Source organism: Dipodomys merriami, unplaced genomic scaffold (assembly GCF_024711535.1).
Source record: "Dipodomys merriami isolate MVZ:Mamm:240054 unplaced genomic scaffold, mDipMer1.0.p SCAF_15, whole genome shotgun sequence".
Taxonomy (NCBI): domain Eukaryota; kingdom Metazoa; phylum Chordata; class Mammalia; order Rodentia; family Heteromyidae; genus Dipodomys; species Dipodomys merriami.
In genome coordinates, this window is record NW_027202826.1 from 7439862 (window position 1) to 7456759 (window position 16898).

The window sequence follows — 16898 nt, forward strand, 5'->3', positions numbered from 1 at the left end:
TAGAATCTAACCCACCAGCAGGGCTCTGTACCACAAAGCCTCCTGAAGACTGCTCCTAGCAGAGGTCAACCTGCTAATGTATAGCCACCGTTGCAAACTTTTCTCTGGACTTTTCCTTCTTCTTCTTCTTCTTCTTTTGATGTTATATAAACTTGGTTTTGGTCTATGAAACCCTGATTTTTCTGCCTACGTTTTTATTTGCAGGCAGTTCCTTGTATCTCTATTAAGTTCCTATAAATATTTATACAGACCTAGGTTCACATAAGTATGATTATGATGATATCATAATTATTGAGTTATACTTTTGAGTGGATCTATTTGTGAATATGGATTGTCTTATTTATAGGTATTTAAATTTTTCTTTCATTTCAGTATATGCTTTCATCTTTCTTCCCAACAAGCTGGTTTTCCTCTCCTTGTCTTTTAGAAATTATCTTGGTATAAGGACAGGTACCCTGCAGAAACCTGTTATTTTTCTAGAAAGGGCAATTTCTGTGTTGGATACCAAACGTTGACAAAATTATGCATAATTATCTATGCAATTACACTTGCACATGCTTGGAGATTTTTAGCCAGAAATGCTTAATAACATTTGCATGGTTAAATGAGACAGCAGAAACAACTGAAAGGTCTTGGGGTATGGTCATCTATTGAAGCAGCCGCTTGGATTTTCAACATAATTAGTCATACAATTGTGTGCCTCAACTTAGTGGATCACCTAAGTCATGATAAAGATATTGAAAGTGGTGCTTCTAATACCCTGCTCGCTATTTCTTGCCAATCGAATGACTCAGGGACATACTATTTTCACATTGCATCATACACATTTTCAAATAAGATTGCAATGTAACATCCTGGTTGGAGGTGAGTGAGTGACAGACAAGTGGCTTGATGACAAAGGGAATTCACTCAGAGGAGATGTGGCTGAGAGGCAAGCTGGACATCTGTTCTGAGAGAGTATCGCTGTGATAAACTGGGGCAGCAGTCTGCTTATCTGTGTTTTCTAGGGTTTATTTTTAGAAACAAAAGTTTCTTTCTTCTACTAGTATGGTGTGCAACACAACTTCTTTAAAAAATGTGATAGAAGGAAATTAGTAGCAAAAAGCTGGACACAATCAGTTCTGCTTGTAGAATTTATTTGGTTCTTTCATATCCTTGTTAGCAAGTGACGGTAGAAGCTTGGGCCAAAAATCATTCTGAATGCTATAAATAGCAGCCCCCAATTCTTACAGTGGTTATGTTTATTCAGCCTTTCCTGCCTTTTTTAGTGAATTTATCTTTGTGGTTTTGAGACTTCATTTCATTTTTATTTCACATCTGAAATTAAGCAATAGAGAAGCTTGAAAACAAAATATCCATTCTCAGGAGCATAACATCTAAGATGTAAGGCTAGAACACCTTTGAAAATGTTGAACTAAACTTCCTTTGGTAAGAGTACAAATATAGTTCATTCGCTACTGACACAACGGGATGAATAGTCTTAATGTAGATAAATCAGACTGATTTCACCAGAGGCTAAGATGAACCGTCCTATTTCTCATTCAGATTTCTAAATTCTCGTTTCTCATATTTTGATTCATGTTGGAGGTCAATAAATGCAGTTTCTTAAAGGCATAAGACTTCAACAAACAGACTCTGGTTTTCCCTATTAGTTTGTCCAAGTCTAACTTTATTTAATACATTAAGGAGCATGATTAAAAACTGTGTGCTCAGGACATCTGATTGAGGGCTAGGATGAAATGAAAGGTAGAAAAAAGACAAATGCACTGTTAAATTAGAGGCTTGGGGAGGCTGAGGGTTGGTCAGTGCTTTTTAATATTATTTCATTGCTGCCATGATTCAGAGGGCTCCAATAGCTTCCAGTGCTGTGTTCAATAATTTTTGAGTAGGGTCTAGCTTTTTGCCCGAGGAAGCCTGGACTGTGAGCCCGTTTATGTTTCCTACATAGCTGGGATGACACGTGTGCGCCATGACACCCACTCTTCTATAATGGATGGAGATGGAGTCGTGAGAGCTCTTCCCCCAGGCTGGTCTTGAACCATGACCCTTCCCCAAGGCACCTTCCAAAGTAGCGAGGCTCATGGGTGAGAGCCACCACATTCAATGCTGGCTCACTGTGTTACAGAACACAGATGGCAGGACATTCAGTCTAGTCCGGTAATTAAAAAAAAAAACAAACAAACAACCTCGAAGAAGACAGAATTTAAAGACAAGTGGAATTTTGTGACCAAGACACACACACACACACACACACACACACACACACACACACACACACAGGGATAACTTTAGACAGAATGAGATTTGACGAAACCTGTGCTTCCGGTGTGTCCATGCTTTAAGTTTCAATAGCATGCTACTTATTTTTCAGAATAAATTTTATAAATCAATTAACAAGAGAGTTGTCCTAACAGAACCTTACCAAAAAGAATGAGATCTACATAGGAAAGGGTCTTTTTGCCCCCCAAATTCTAGCAGTGGTAAAAAGCATTTAACATCGGTACAGTGTGTGGAATATGGGACACACCCTGCAAAAGGACATTGCTGGTAGAAGAGGACTAATCCTCTCCACAAACCCTCTGAAACAAATACAAATGGGGAACATCAGGTTTTCCCAGAACTCGAGATCCTAGCCTTAACAAAGCCTCAGCATTTACTCTGCCCTAGCGAATGAACAAACTCGCCTTAAGCATTCTAAGTTAGCAATTAAAGACAGCACAGAAACAAAAACGGGATTAGAGAAACTCAGCTACATTTTTTTTTTTCACAGAAGTGGCGAGTTCATTGTGCATTGGAAAGTTAAGGCTGGTAACACCACTAGCTACCAAGAAGTGTGAGCAGAATCTAAAAGAAGTATAGTTTTGTTTGAGCAATCAAGAATTCTCTTTTATTGAACCAAGGCAGCAGATAGAGAAGGAGATTCTCAGAAGGGGGAAGGAAGGAAAAAAAGAAAAAGGAAAAAAAAATCTTTCAACCCGAGGGATCTAGAGCTACATTATTATTTCCCCATGAAGTGAATGTCAGCTTCTGAAGAAATGCTTCGTTTCTTCAGAAAGCAACTAGTCATTTGTGTTGTAGAAAACAGACGGAAGCTGGACAAACTATATTTGAGTGAGAACATCTGATATTCAGCCTCAAAATTTTCTCTCAAAATTTGGTCACAATTAAGTATTGATTTGTCCCTGTCAGTATGTTTCTTCTTTGGAAATACTCTGTTTTCTTATCAACTGCAGAAACCCCTGGACTTTTTTTTTTGGGGGTCCGGTCGTGGGGCCTGAACTCTGGGCCTGGGCGCTGTCCCTCAGCTCTTCAGCTCAAGGCTAGCGCTCTACCACTTGAGCCACAGCACCACTTCCGGCTTTTTTCTTTTTGCTTATGTGGTGCTGAGGAATCGAACCCAGGGCCTCATGCATGCAAGGCAAGCACTCTACCACTGAGCCACCTTCCCAGCCCAAACCCCTGGACTTTTAAAGCCCTTTCTTGATCATTGGAGAAATACACTTATAGACTCTGTCATGATCTCAATAAACTTAGCCAAAAAGTTGCCTACCTTTCCTGTGCTTTCTTTGGACATTAGCATGGAGTATAGAAGCAAGGTATTTTAATACTTTCTATGCCCTCTGTCTCATCTGTGACTAGTAATGAAAATACAACCCAAAGATTCTAAGGGTCTCTGCTTCTTTAAAACAAAAACCATAGGTAGACCCTTGGCCTGTAAACATCCACCATCCTACACAGGAATGGCTCCCCACTGTCCCTTGCTCTCCAAGACTGCTGTCTCCAGAGCAAGCTCCAGAGCCTGAAGAGAGCCAGGAGAGCCTATGTGAAGTCTTGGTGATAGGACGCTGCAGATGGCAGCATCTCACTACACTGAAGGTGCACTGTGCAAGCACGCAGAATGCTGCAGACATTGAGCCTTTCCAGGGCTAATGCTCTCCAAATGGAGATTCAGGGACCCAGGCTCCTGCCATCTTGTAGCTCCACTGTTTTTAGGAAAGCATCTTCATCTCCTATAGCAAGGCAAGAATCAGCCTCGGGGTCTCCGGTGGGCCCGCCTGGAATGAAGCGCCCCAGCAGTGACTTTGGCCTAGGGCCCACTTGGCCATGACTTGTCACAGAGTCCTGCCAGTAGCAAAAGCCTGGGGAGTGCAGTGCTCCACACGCTGGGCAAAGCCGAGCCAACGTTGGGGAGCATTTGGGCTTGTGACTCCTCCTCCAGCAATGGCTAAGGGAACCTCCAAAATGATCAGCAGTTTTTTGGTGGTGGTTGTTTGATGAAGGGAGAAGAGATACGTTAGCTTGCATGAGATTCATGGGAGAGTAGTTTATCATTTAAAAACTAATAACCTTTTCTTTGTTTTTTTTTTTTTCCCCAGGGAAAAAAATTGAAGGAAGGAAAGAAATGGCCTCCAGGACTGGTTTACGGAGCTACAATTCAGTGCAAATTCCAGAGGCCACAGTACTGATGCTGGGCTTAACCCATGATGATCTTGTCCCAATCTGGCTGAAGGATTTAACTGCATACTATGTCGCGATTCCCTTGAGTTCTAGCCACGGGTGATCATGTAGCATTTAAACCAACCCTAATAATTTCAACTAAGTAAAAGGACTTTCAGGCATGAGAGGGTGTCTCAATCAGTTCAATCACACCGATTGTTTAAAAACATGTTTCAGTGCTTTGGAAGAATGGTTGTTCTCATCAGGTAAGGAATTAATTTGGGAGGAGGGGTATGTGAGAACACCGAGTGTTTTTTTTTCTTTTAACAATTCAGAGAGAATATCACATTTTGAAATATTGCCTCTGATTTAAAATATTTAACAGACTTCTACCATAAAAACTAGGTCATTCAACAAATAATTCAGATTTTTTTTCTTCTGCACTATTATATGTCAGGTGTGGGGTGACAGAGATAGCCAAAGTTGCTCCTTCATGACAGGTAATGGACAGCATTGCCTAGAGTTTTATTTTTGCAAGTAACAGAAATCCCAGCTATTTGTGGCTTTGGAAATAGAAAAAAAAAGTCTGGGTTAGAGAGATGTTGGCCAAAGGACTCAAAAGTTCAATCAGACAAAAGGAATAGGTTCAATATGTGCAATATGATTTTAGTAACTAATAATATCTTTTGAAAATTACTGAGAGCAGACTGTAAATGTTCTTACCACAAAATAAGTATTGAAGCAATTCATATATTAACTAGGTTGGTAGAAACATTTTACCATATATACGCACCCATAGGTTTCAAAACATCACATTGCACCTAAGTATGCACTATTTTTATCAACTAAAAATACTAAAATAAAATTAAAGGGACACATTGCCCAAAAATGTTTTTGGTAACATAGCTGGCTAAATGGCCAAAAGTACAGGTCTAGTTTAGCATTGTGATTAAGTTTAATAAGAAAAGGCATTTTTTTCTATGCAGCTATTTTATATTTGGGTCTGTGCTCTCCCCAAAGCAAGATTAATTAGCCTTTGCTACCAAAGAAAAAAGGAAAAAGGGAAAGGTTTCCATGACTGTAGAAATAGTAGTTACAGTAAGATGATTAAATTACACTGTGGAGAATTCAGTAGAAACAAACCGGTAGCTCCTCAGTCTTCCACAGCCAACCTGTATCAACTGTTTCAGGCTTCTATAATTTCACTGAAGTGAAATATTTGACCTTTTTTTTCCTCCCTGAATTTCTATGTTTGGGAGAAAGACTATTCTTTTTTTTAAATTATCATTTAAAGTTTTTATTTCCTTTTAGAATTTTTACTTTTTAGAAAAGTAGTTGTTCAAAGCCGTTTCAATTATTCTGCCACTGGAAGACCTACGGATCTTTGCAAGCCTATCTGGGTGTTGGAAGAGCGGGAAGGTGGCTGTGGGTGCCCTATGAAAGCTGACATGGAGTCACTGCTCCATTTCATCTAGGGACCTGCTGCTCTCCCTGCTCGATTCCCTTAGGGGGTTAGGTTCCTCTGCTTAAAAGAATATTGCCTGCTCTCTGAGCTAATGATTTGTTTGGAGGATGGAAGTCTCCAAGGTGGCGATAACCGCACAGCTTTTATAATGTATCTTTCAGATCTTTGATCTGATTTTTTTTCCCTGAATACATGGGACCCCTCCATGCAAGATTAAAGATGCCTCTTTGTAGAAGAAAGGCAAAAATTCGCAACTTAAAAGCGGCTCCGGTTTCCAAATAAGATTTTTGGAGGTTGTTTTTTGTTTTTTTCATTTTGTCAACATCGAGTTTAGCGAGCGGCTTCCTTCATTCATGTGATAATTGGATGGGAAGCACGGGCTTCCCAAGGAAGCTACAAATTTAGTTTTTAAAAAGTGGTTAGTGCTTGCTAGCTTATGATCAGAGGAAAGGCACACACCCCAAATTCCACCTAATTCAACAGATATTTACATGCATCCTAACAGATGTCAAACAATCTTTTTTTATAGAGAATACTAAGAATCAGGACCTTTTTTTTTTCTTTTGAGAGAGTTCTACTCTTAAATTGGGCAGCAAAGCAATGGTACGCAGTTGGGTGTTACAGATAACCTGATTTTGAGGAGAAATGAATGACATTTGATCTGGGAACAGAGAGAAGAGACCCCCGAGAAGGAGGGGAGAAAGAGATCAGAGAAATTTCAGCACTTAAGGATTTTTCTTTTTCTTTTTTGGGAGAGGGTAGGTTATGGGGCTTGAATTCAGGGCCTGGGCACTGTCTCTGAGCTTTTTGCTCAAGGATACTACTCTCTCATGTTGAGCCACAGTACCACTCCCAGTTTTCTGGTGGTTCATTAGAGATAAGAGTCTCATAGATTTTCCTGTGATCCTCAGATCTCAGCCTCCTGAGTAGCCATGATTACAGATACGAGCCACCAGCGCCTGCCACTTAAGGACCTTTCTGCATAGGCCAGGTTTCCAGTGGTAAAGCTGACCGGAGAGGTGATAAACGGAAGGTTGATGCCATGGGAAGGGGTCCAAAGTGTCCAGAAGTTTGCATTTAACCAAAAGTCAGTGAGAAGCTAATCAAGAACTTTAAGCAGAGTAAGGACAAAGAGTTATGTTTAATTACTATTTTGATGCATTTTAATTTTTACTATAATTTGAATAAGAAGTATGTCTGGGTAAACAAGAATGCTTTTTCATACTGTAGAGGTTTTTTTTCTCATAGAATAATTACATTAAATATGTCAGTTGTATGAGAATGAACTTCTCATTTGTCCTTAATTATTTTTCATTATTATAATGATATAGCACATCCATGCATGGATTTCTAATCTGTGTGAAGCCAGTCAGTAAGAAGGAATAGTTTTAGAGTACTTGGAAGGATGTAATTTCTTCCTCCTCCTTCAATCTACAAATAATTGACTTTCTAATATCTGAATAATATTTAAAAATGCCTTTTTTGGTTCTGTTCCTAAGTCATTTGGGACAAAATATGACTTTTCAAAACATAAGGAGATAAAGTGAAAGAACTATAGAAAAATAAATAGCTTTGTAGAGTAAACAAAAGCAGTAGATTTTTCAAAGGCCAAAACCAAGATGGATCTTCAGCCAGTCATAAGCCGGTTTTATTCAAGAAAAATGGTTTTCCTCTGTAGTTCTTATTGCAACAGTGAGAGTTTATTCCAGATAAAATTTGAAAATGTGAATAGCTCAACTGATCCTCTACCAAACCTCTATCAGAGCAAGTCCTTGAACACGAATCATTTTTCTCTGCTTTGTCACCTCCTATTCTTGACAGAAAACCTAAGAGCCTAGGAATTATGGAACTCAAAAAATTATAGAACAAACTTCCAAGGCAACACAAAATCCTGATGTGAGCAAATCATGACTTAGCAGTGGTTATTGGCAATTGGCACCCTTGGACACGTTGACACTCACCAGACTGCCTGCTTATGATGACTTTATCTTGTTTCCTCTTACTCTAAATATATTTGAAATAAGATTTATCCTGATTTCATAATCAGGGCACCACAAGTAGTCAGTGAAATTCTACTGACCTGTAACAGTCAATAAAATCCTTTTTTGCTTTACTTACTATTGTTTATTATTTTATCTTGTGACTATATAAATATCCAAACATGACCTCGTTAGAGCTAGAATGAGTTCAAATCACAGAGGAAATACTTCTTCAGACAGTACAAAGGCTTTGCCTCATGTTTCCACTTGTTACTGCAAAATCTTTCAAATAATTTACATTCGACTTATACAGTCGAAGGCTTATCATGAACAACTAGGTTTGCCTGTTTGACGGAATCTTGTTATGTAGCCCAGGCTAGCTTTAAACTTAAATTCACCTGCTTTTGCCTTCCAAATGCTAGGATTAAAGGTGTGCACTATCATACCTGGCCTTGTTTATTTTTTTTCTTTAATATTCTTTACTAAAGTTCTTAACTGGAGATTACAGCTGAACCAAGTTGTCATACAAAACTCTTACATACTCGAGTTGTTTGTAGCTGATTAACTTTAGTTTTCCCCATGATAGAAGGATATAGGAAAACAATATTAAAGGAAATCACTTTCAATTATTTTCTGATATTCAAGAAAAAATTAGTAAAATAGGAGAACGAACTACCAGTGTTAAGGTAAGTGCAGAATATAAAACAGCGTATTAGTCTTAAAAGCTTTCTCTTGCCCACATGTGATATGCTAATGAATGTTATTTTTTAAAAGTGTAATGTAATTTTACATTTCTTGCAATTGATCTATACATTATGGATCAGTGGACTATTATAGACTATTTTAGATGATGGGGAGCTGGGGTGGTGGCACACTCCAGGAATCTGATTACTCCAGGAATCTGCTCAGAAGATTGAGATTTGCAGAATCACGATTTGCAGCAAGACTGGGCAGAAAAGTCTAAGATTCCAGCTCTAAAACAATGAGTGTAAAAGTCGGGTGGGAGGCATAGCTAAAGTGTAGAGTGCCAGCCAAACAAGTCAGCCAGGTAAGTACGAGATCCTATGTTCAAATCTCTGTAGAGCCCCCCCCCCCCAAAAAAAAAAAGATGACTGGGAGGAAAAAATCAACTTGAGAACAGTGACTCATCAGGTAGGCCTAACCATTTACCATGATCATATGCTTCTCGTAAACGCCCAAAGTGCATTATGGTGTGTATGACTACCTCTCATGTAGGAAGGAATAAAAAAAAAGTAGTAAAACTAACAGTCAAATTAAAATCACCAGTGGTTGAACTACCTTGTCCAGCGGAAATGACCTGACTATGAAGCATGACAGAAATCACCAAGGCCCTACCCTGCTCCATCTCGGGGTCCAGCTCCTGCTCAGGGTCCAGCTCCAGGTGGCTTCGGCTCTCCTTCCAGGACAGCAGGCAGTCCAGGCCTCTGACGTTGTCAGAGTCAATGCAGTTGTTCATCGCCAGCATCATCTGGTGAGCTTTGGCAATGCCGTAATGAACTTTGGTTTCATCCATCAAAGACATGTTCATGAGGTCCACTGTTGTGTCAAAAGCTTGCTGGAAGAATTTAGAAGCTTTGCTGTACTTTCCCTAAAACAAAACAGAACAAAAAAGTAAGAGGGGCCATTTAGAATGTGTTCTGTCATCATTGCGTGTTTGCTCGCTTCTCTTCCAGGCCAAGCGCAGGCCTTTCAGGCTATGATGGCTCCTCTTTGAGAAGCAAGGGTGGCGTCCGGTAGACTAGGTTGGATCCGAACCTTTAATTTGTTCAGAAGCTGCAGTTATTACTTGGATTAAATGAAACTTAAGTTCTTTTTGATTAAAGAAAGGGGGGAGCAAATATTGTCAGTTCCATCTGGTACCCAATACAACGTAGCAGATAGGAGACTGGCGGGGCTGGGTGGGGTGGGTGGAGAGGAACCAAGCCATGTTGGTTTTGATGGAATTTTATTTCTCATAGCATTGTATTTACCGAAGGAAATATTTCAATTATCCTGTTTCTTGTCACAGTAAAAGACCATTTTCTGCCAACTCAATTAATGGAAAAAAAGATGTCTATTTGCTGATTTGGTCATGGTCCTTGTTTTCTCATAAATTCTTCAACTGAGAACAGTAGGCCAACTAGATTCTTTAAAAACCCAGGATCTCAATAACACCATCACAAAATTACTATATGACTATGCTTTAAAAAAATTAAGTTTAGTGGAACACTTTAAACTTAAAAAAATTAAGATTTTTTTTTATCCATTACCTCTCTTCAAAGCCGTTACCCACAAATAGAAGCTTTCATGAAACACTGAAACTGGTGGCAGAAACTTTATATATATTGTGTCATTATCTTCCATCAGTCACCCCAGAAGAAAAATATTATTATTTTACAGAAAGTAAAATGGAGTCTCAGAAAAGAGGCCACCTTCTGCCAGCAGCAAATGCTCTGAAAATCCTCATGAAGAACTTTTCCTTAAGTAAGGATTTGGGGTTTAGGATTGAGCTCTACTTGTAAAGACTCCTCAAAACAAAACTGCCTGCCTTCAGTGACCCATAATCTTTTGGTCTTCCTTCTTCCTTTCCCTTCCCCCTCTTCTTCCTCTCTCCACTTTCATGCACACAAACCAAAACACTCACACTGCCCAAACATAGACATGTTCTACAGCACAGCGGGGAAGCTGGAGTTGACAGTGGTCTATCCTGTATATTATCAGTCACAAGGAGGCACTCAGAGCCTCTGAACACAAAGTAAGGAGAAGGAGATGGAAACCTCAGTTGAGCAACTGCGTTGATCACACTGAATATGTGTCATCTCACCACACGTGGTAACTATAACTATGGACAATCAATATAATAAGAAAAAAAGAAATAAAAAATAAACTTAAAAATATGGCTGATCACTCTGTTCTAAAGAAATTATTACCTGCGAGAGCATTTTACAATAAATATTTAAGTTATTTCTGCATATTTTATGAAGGAAATGAGCATAAACATAATGATGCAGAAATAGCTTTATTGCCAGAACCAGTACAGTTGGCATGGGTCTTCGCTTCCATGATGATCTGTATAACTTTGGAGTTCAGAAGGCATCAGACTGCTGGAAAGGCAAGCTGCCAGCCAAGTGGGGAGAGGTCAGCAGGCCTTGGTGGCAGGTCGCATACACTAACCACCCAGCCAATAAACACTGTGTGTACCCTACCCCCAAGGACAGGACAGGCAAGGTGTTAATTCAAAGGATTTCTTCTAACTAAAGGGATTCACATCAGTAATAACATTGGTTGAGGTAAACATTGTTTTTCTCTTATTAAAATTACATGGAATTTATATAAGAAAAAGATCACTTAATTAAGAAAAAGTAAAACTGTACCAAAGGTGATATTTCTGTGATGAGGAAGTAAATGCTGACTGAGAAACAGTAGAAATGTGAGAGATGATGAAAATGCAAATTGTCTTGATGGGTACCAAAGGTACAGGGTTAAATATGTAAAAATATATAATGAGGCCAAACACTGCCTTAAAAAACGCATTTTGTTATTCCCCTTCTCCTCCCCAAGTTAGATACATGTATATACAAGATGCAGGGTACCAAAATCAAGTACAGTGACAATAGGGGATATACCATTGGCGGAAAGAGCATACAAAGGAAACCAAAAAAATCACATAGTACATTAAAAAGAACAAAAACAAAGAAAGATCTCTTGTGTTCCTATCTTGGGGTTCATTTCACTAAGCATCATCTTATATGGTCATATGTACAAAGCTTTTGAGCTTTTCTGCTCATCTGAAACAAAGGAGGGGGTAACAATGCTCCACAGGAAATGTACTCATTACCTTACTCATGTCACGGTAACCCCTCTGTACAGCATCTTTACAATGAAATAAAAAATTTAAAAAAGCAATAGAAATGCATCTAACTATTGTTCTAATTATACTTCTGAATTTTATCATTTTAGGTGAGAATTTGAACTTGAAAAATGGGTGTAAATGAGTGGACATATATTCAAATTTTGAGAATTACTTTTATGTATTATCATGTTAAAAAGTACTTATTCATCTGTTCGTTTACTAAACAGCCACCATGATTGGCCCCACACCAGAGAGTAGCAATTCAACAGTGACAGAAGAGACAGAGAGAGTGGTGAGCTTGTCATTAGTGGAAGTAATGATATTCTTTGACTTTAACTAATAAGTGAATTTTCCCTAGAACAGAAGCACTGTAACTAGATAATTATCCTTCACTCAAGTTGTATATTGTATTACATCTGTAGGACTCAAATCTGGTCTAAACATAAATAGCCCAAAACCCTGCCAAGGAAATTGATCATGAATTCTCGGATGCAAACATTTTTATACTTACTGTTTTGGAGTGAATTTTAACTCTTAAAGAATTTATTATTTAAATTGAATCTCTAGTTTTTTTAAAAAAAAGTCTGTGCAGCCTTCCAGTTGTTCCTATTGCGAAGTTATGTCTATTCTAATAAATTCAAAAGATTTCAAAAATCAGTCCTGACAACCTTAAATCTGAGTTAGAGAGATGGCGTGAGTTTAAGTCTCATAAATACATCTTACAGGAAGAAGACCATGTCTTTTAATGACAGGCATATGGGAAAATTCTAAGTTAAGATCTCAGTGACATCAGAGATGTGAAACAATGCCTAAGCTGTTGTTGCATTATCACAGAATTTCACACAATATTCTGATTTACCAATGGGTCTTCACATCTAAGATATCACTCAATACATCGAGCAACCTCAAAACCAATGGGCATTTTCTCAGTAGTAAGGATAAATTATTTCCTGCCCCTCTTTCTAGTTACTGTAGTATTGGAACTATGATTCTTTTAATTATGTAATTTATCTGATCTTATTAAGGAAGGAGAGATCACATAAAGGGTAAAGATCTGATGATCTCAGGATGAAGAATAAAATTTAAGGAACAATTGATGAGTTTATACTAACTGACTACATCAACAAGCTAGTAGATTATGAGTCTAGAGTTGGGGAGGGAAGACTCAGGGGAGATTCAGACCTGGGCTATTAGAGTTAGGAGTCAGCCAGGTGCCAGTGGCTCATGCCTGTAATTCTAGCTAGTCAAAGGCTGCATCTGAGGATTGCAGTTTGAAGCCAGCCTGGGCAGGAAAGTCTATGAAACTGTTATCTCCAATAAACTACTAAAAAAAAAATAGCTGGAAGTGGCAACGAGTCTCAAGTGGTAGAGTGGTAGTCATGAGCAAAAGAAGAACCAGGACAGAGCCCAGGCCCAGAGTTCAAGTCCCAGGACTGGCAAAAACAAAAACAAAAACAAAAGAGCTGATAGTCGTTGTATATTTAATACACACTAGGAACTGGGAGGTCTGCTAAGTCCCTATGTTTATTTTAAAACTTCTGATCTGTACATAGCTTTTAAGGTGCCTTGTTACTGGCAACTGAAAGATGAAGATCAAAGATCAAAGATCAAACTGAGGATCAAAGTATTAATTTGCATAATGGCTCAGCTTCTTTATTAGTGGTTAAATCTATAGCTCAGATTTAGGTGGATAAAACCCAAGGTAGTTCCTCTTTGTTTTGCTGCAACTTCCAATTTACTTTTGGTGCTGGTCTTGGGGCTTGAACTCAGGTCTTTGGTGCTTTTCCTGGGCCTTTTTGCCCATGGGTCCTCCTACCATAACTTTGAGCCACAGTTCCACTACTAGCTTTTTTTTTTTTTTTTTTTTTTTTTGGTAGTTAATTGGAGCTAAGAGTCTCATGGACTTTCTGCCCAGGCTGACTTTTGAACTGTGACCTCCTGAGCAGAAAGGATTATGGGCATGAGTCCCCAGCACCTGGCTCAATTTACTTGAGATATTGACTTAGTAGAAAACCCAGGAAGTCCCTGAACTTGTAACTGTCTGGCCTTAGCCCCTTGAGTGCTGGGATTGTGGGCATGTGTCACTAGCTTTCTTCTTGGAAAAGCTTGGTATATAGTTGTATATATTTATAGGGTGGTATTAAGCTATATAACTGGAATAAAGGTATTTAGTACAATTAGGAAATATCTGCAAGTCATTGAAAAGTAATAAATCATTTATTTTCAATGTTTTCCTAGGAAATGGCTTTTTAAAAACTTGAAAGAAATTCAAGTTGCTATTAAGATTTTCACCATCTCAAAAATATAAGAAGGAAAAAAGAACTATCATTTTAATCTAATGAATCTACTTTTTGGTGTCTATTACTACTGTCAAATAATATTCTAATTATTTAACAATTCAGAGTTAGCCTGATAGGTCAACAGTAGCTTTTTTAATTTGAAGATTGCTCCCCAAATACTACTATTACTATTACTGCAACTTCTCCTCCTCCCCCTCTTCCTCCTCCTCTTCCTGCTCTTCCTCTTCCTCCTCCTCCTCTTCCTCCTCCTTTTCTTCTTCCTTCTCCTCCTCTTTCTCCTCTTCCTCTTCCTCTTCTTTTTCCTCCTTCTCCTCCTCCTCTCCTCCTTTTCCTTGTATTATTACTACTACTACTACTGCATAAATATTAAATGCAACTTTAACACATTGAATATGTCTTAACAAGATCGAGATCTTTCACAGTTGAATAATATTATTGCCCTAAGAAAATGATGGATCCTATTCATGGTCAAACAATTAACATTATAAGCCTCTTTCATATGATTTCTCAAAGAGATTCTAGGATCGAGAAAGGCCAAGGTTGGGAGAAAAGAACTCAAGAGCCCACAACAACCAGTGCACTTGCATACTGTCAAAAATCTTAAGTGTCCTACAAAACCACTTCGGTGCTGCTGTTTCTCCTCAGGGATTGAGCATCGAGTGTCAGAGCTGGATGAATAAATCAAGAATCTGGGGCTAGAAAAAGAATGTTAGGACTGAACACATATAAATCAGGGTTGGTGGCTTGTGGGGCTATCTACGCCTCGGACCGCAGGAAGGACTACAAGAGGAGGAGATGGGGACTACTAGAGGTATTTCTCTTCCCAGTCCTTGTCTTGTGTACCCATCACTTCCAAGGTCCTGACGTTTGACATGACAGGTATAGAGAAGGCAAGGATCAAATGAGAATAGACATTTAAAACTCTGCAAATTTTCTCCAACAACAAGAAACATCAATACTCACTTTTTCGTTATAGATGTCACCAAGCATGGTACTTGCTCTCACAACATCAAGACTTTGGAAATTGTTCCTAGCAATTTTCACAACTTTTTCCAAGTATTTAATCGCTTCTGCCGTCTCTCCTTTGCTATAATAAATAACACAGGAAGCCATGAGAGTATGGTCTCACTTAATATCATAGTGAAAAGAGGCTATTTGGTTATCTCTGCTGTAGAAAATTCAGGGTGGTTGAATGAATGGGTCCATAAAATATGGTGTAGGCATATGAGATAGTAAGTGCAGTCATGAAAAGGAAGTACTAGTACATATTAAAACATGGATGAAATTTCATAACATACCAAGTCCAAGAATCTAGATCACTCTATATATGATATGAATCCATGAAGACAGGAAGTAGATTAGTGTCTCCTAGAGGTTGGGCAGAGCCTGAGAAATGATTTGATAATGAATGCTGGATTTCTTTTTAAGGATAATATATAGGTCTTGAAATTAGTAATAGTCATGTGTACACAAACCTTTATGAAAGACGAATGCTGGTTTATACTTCCAGCTTTCCTCAGCCTTGACAACTCATATGTCACTAACCCCACACATACGAGTGTTCTATATTAGGGCAAAATGTTCTAAGTTCTAGCAGAGTGCTTGACATCTACCGGGCATTTATACGCATTCGTGTGTGTGTGTGTGTGTGTGTGTGTGTGTGTGTGTGTGTGTGTGTGTGTATTATAGAGTTGAAAATTTGAGAAGTGAATTATGTCATACACATCAGAATTAAGTTTGAAGGTAAACTGTGAGATCCTCAGCTGTGGAATTTATGACTAAAGTTATTTCAATAACAACAAGAAAATTTGTGGAGTTAGCAAATACCCTCAAATACTTGAGTGTCTGAGGATTATGTCTCCTAACCTTGAAGACACTCACTGTCAACCCCATGATGAGATAACTATTAATTCTATGTGGGGCTTTGAGCTTGATTTCACTGTTTCCCACTCTAGCATTCCAGGGGGGCACTTCTCCAGATCTCACAAGGAAGCTCGAAGGAATTTGATGAATTAATGAAGGCCAATCTGGGTGAGCACCATGATCTCTAAGTATTTATATAAGCTGAAAATAATTGTGACAGGAGACATCTTTGAACTCGTAACGCTCTGAAATAGCTAGCATGTACATCAATTCACAGATGGCTTCTGTCTTCCTCCTCTGTCCTCTCCTGGGTTTCCAAACCATAGATCTGGAGTCACTGCTCTTGAACACCCTCTTTTCTCCCCAAGTGTTCTCTCCTCTCTGGCCTCCAGCACACTCAGCCTGCCTCTCCTCTTTCATTTCTAGATCACTCAGCACGACCTGTGGCCTCTGCCCACGCAAAGCTGGCTCTTTCCAGAGCTCTGCCATGGCCTTGCTCTCTCCCCAGACAATGCTTCCTGTGGGAAGTGTCAGAGACTTTCCATGGCGTGACCTAACTGCTAGGTGCTAATGCTTGGGAAATCTATTTCTGGCCCTGATTTCTCCTGTATTTTAGACCTAATTTCTCAGCTGTTCTTAGTGTACAACAGAACAAGTCTCTCCCAGTGGTTGTCTTCCAGGGTGATGCTGAGGGACAGGTTCATGGACTACTGCTTCAGGAGCAAACTCCATCAGAGTGTTTGTAGATGACCTAGTAAATTTTGTCCACAAATGGTATTACACATAACTTTTTTTTCCTGTTTTTTAAATGTGACTACACATTCTTTGGGCTATTTCAGAAACTCAAATTGACCTCTCAAAAATATGTTGAAACTATTCAAAATAGTTTAACAGAAGAAGTAAGTCAGAAACATTTTTTTTTTTTTTTTTTTTTTTGCTCATCGTGGGGCCTGAACTCTGGGCCTGGGCACTGTCCTTCAGCTCTTCAGCTCAAAGCTAGG

General features: G+C 38.9%; 1 protein-coding gene across 3 annotated transcripts in view; it reads right to left on the minus strand.

The window, feature by feature from the left end:
• Positions 1-16898, minus strand: part of Ttc29 (tetratricopeptide repeat domain 29) — a 478601-nt gene that overhangs the window by 32069 nt on the left and 429634 nt on the right. For all 3 annotated transcript variants that reach the window (XM_070022169.1, XM_070022170.1, XM_070022168.1), the window contains 2 exons: positions 14998-15121; positions 9238-9490 (listed from right to left, as the gene is read on the minus strand). In XM_070022169.1, coding sequence (XP_069878270.1) covers positions 9238-9490; positions 14998-15121 — 377 coding nt within the window. The remainder of the gene's footprint in view (positions 1-9237; positions 9491-14997; positions 15122-16898) is intronic.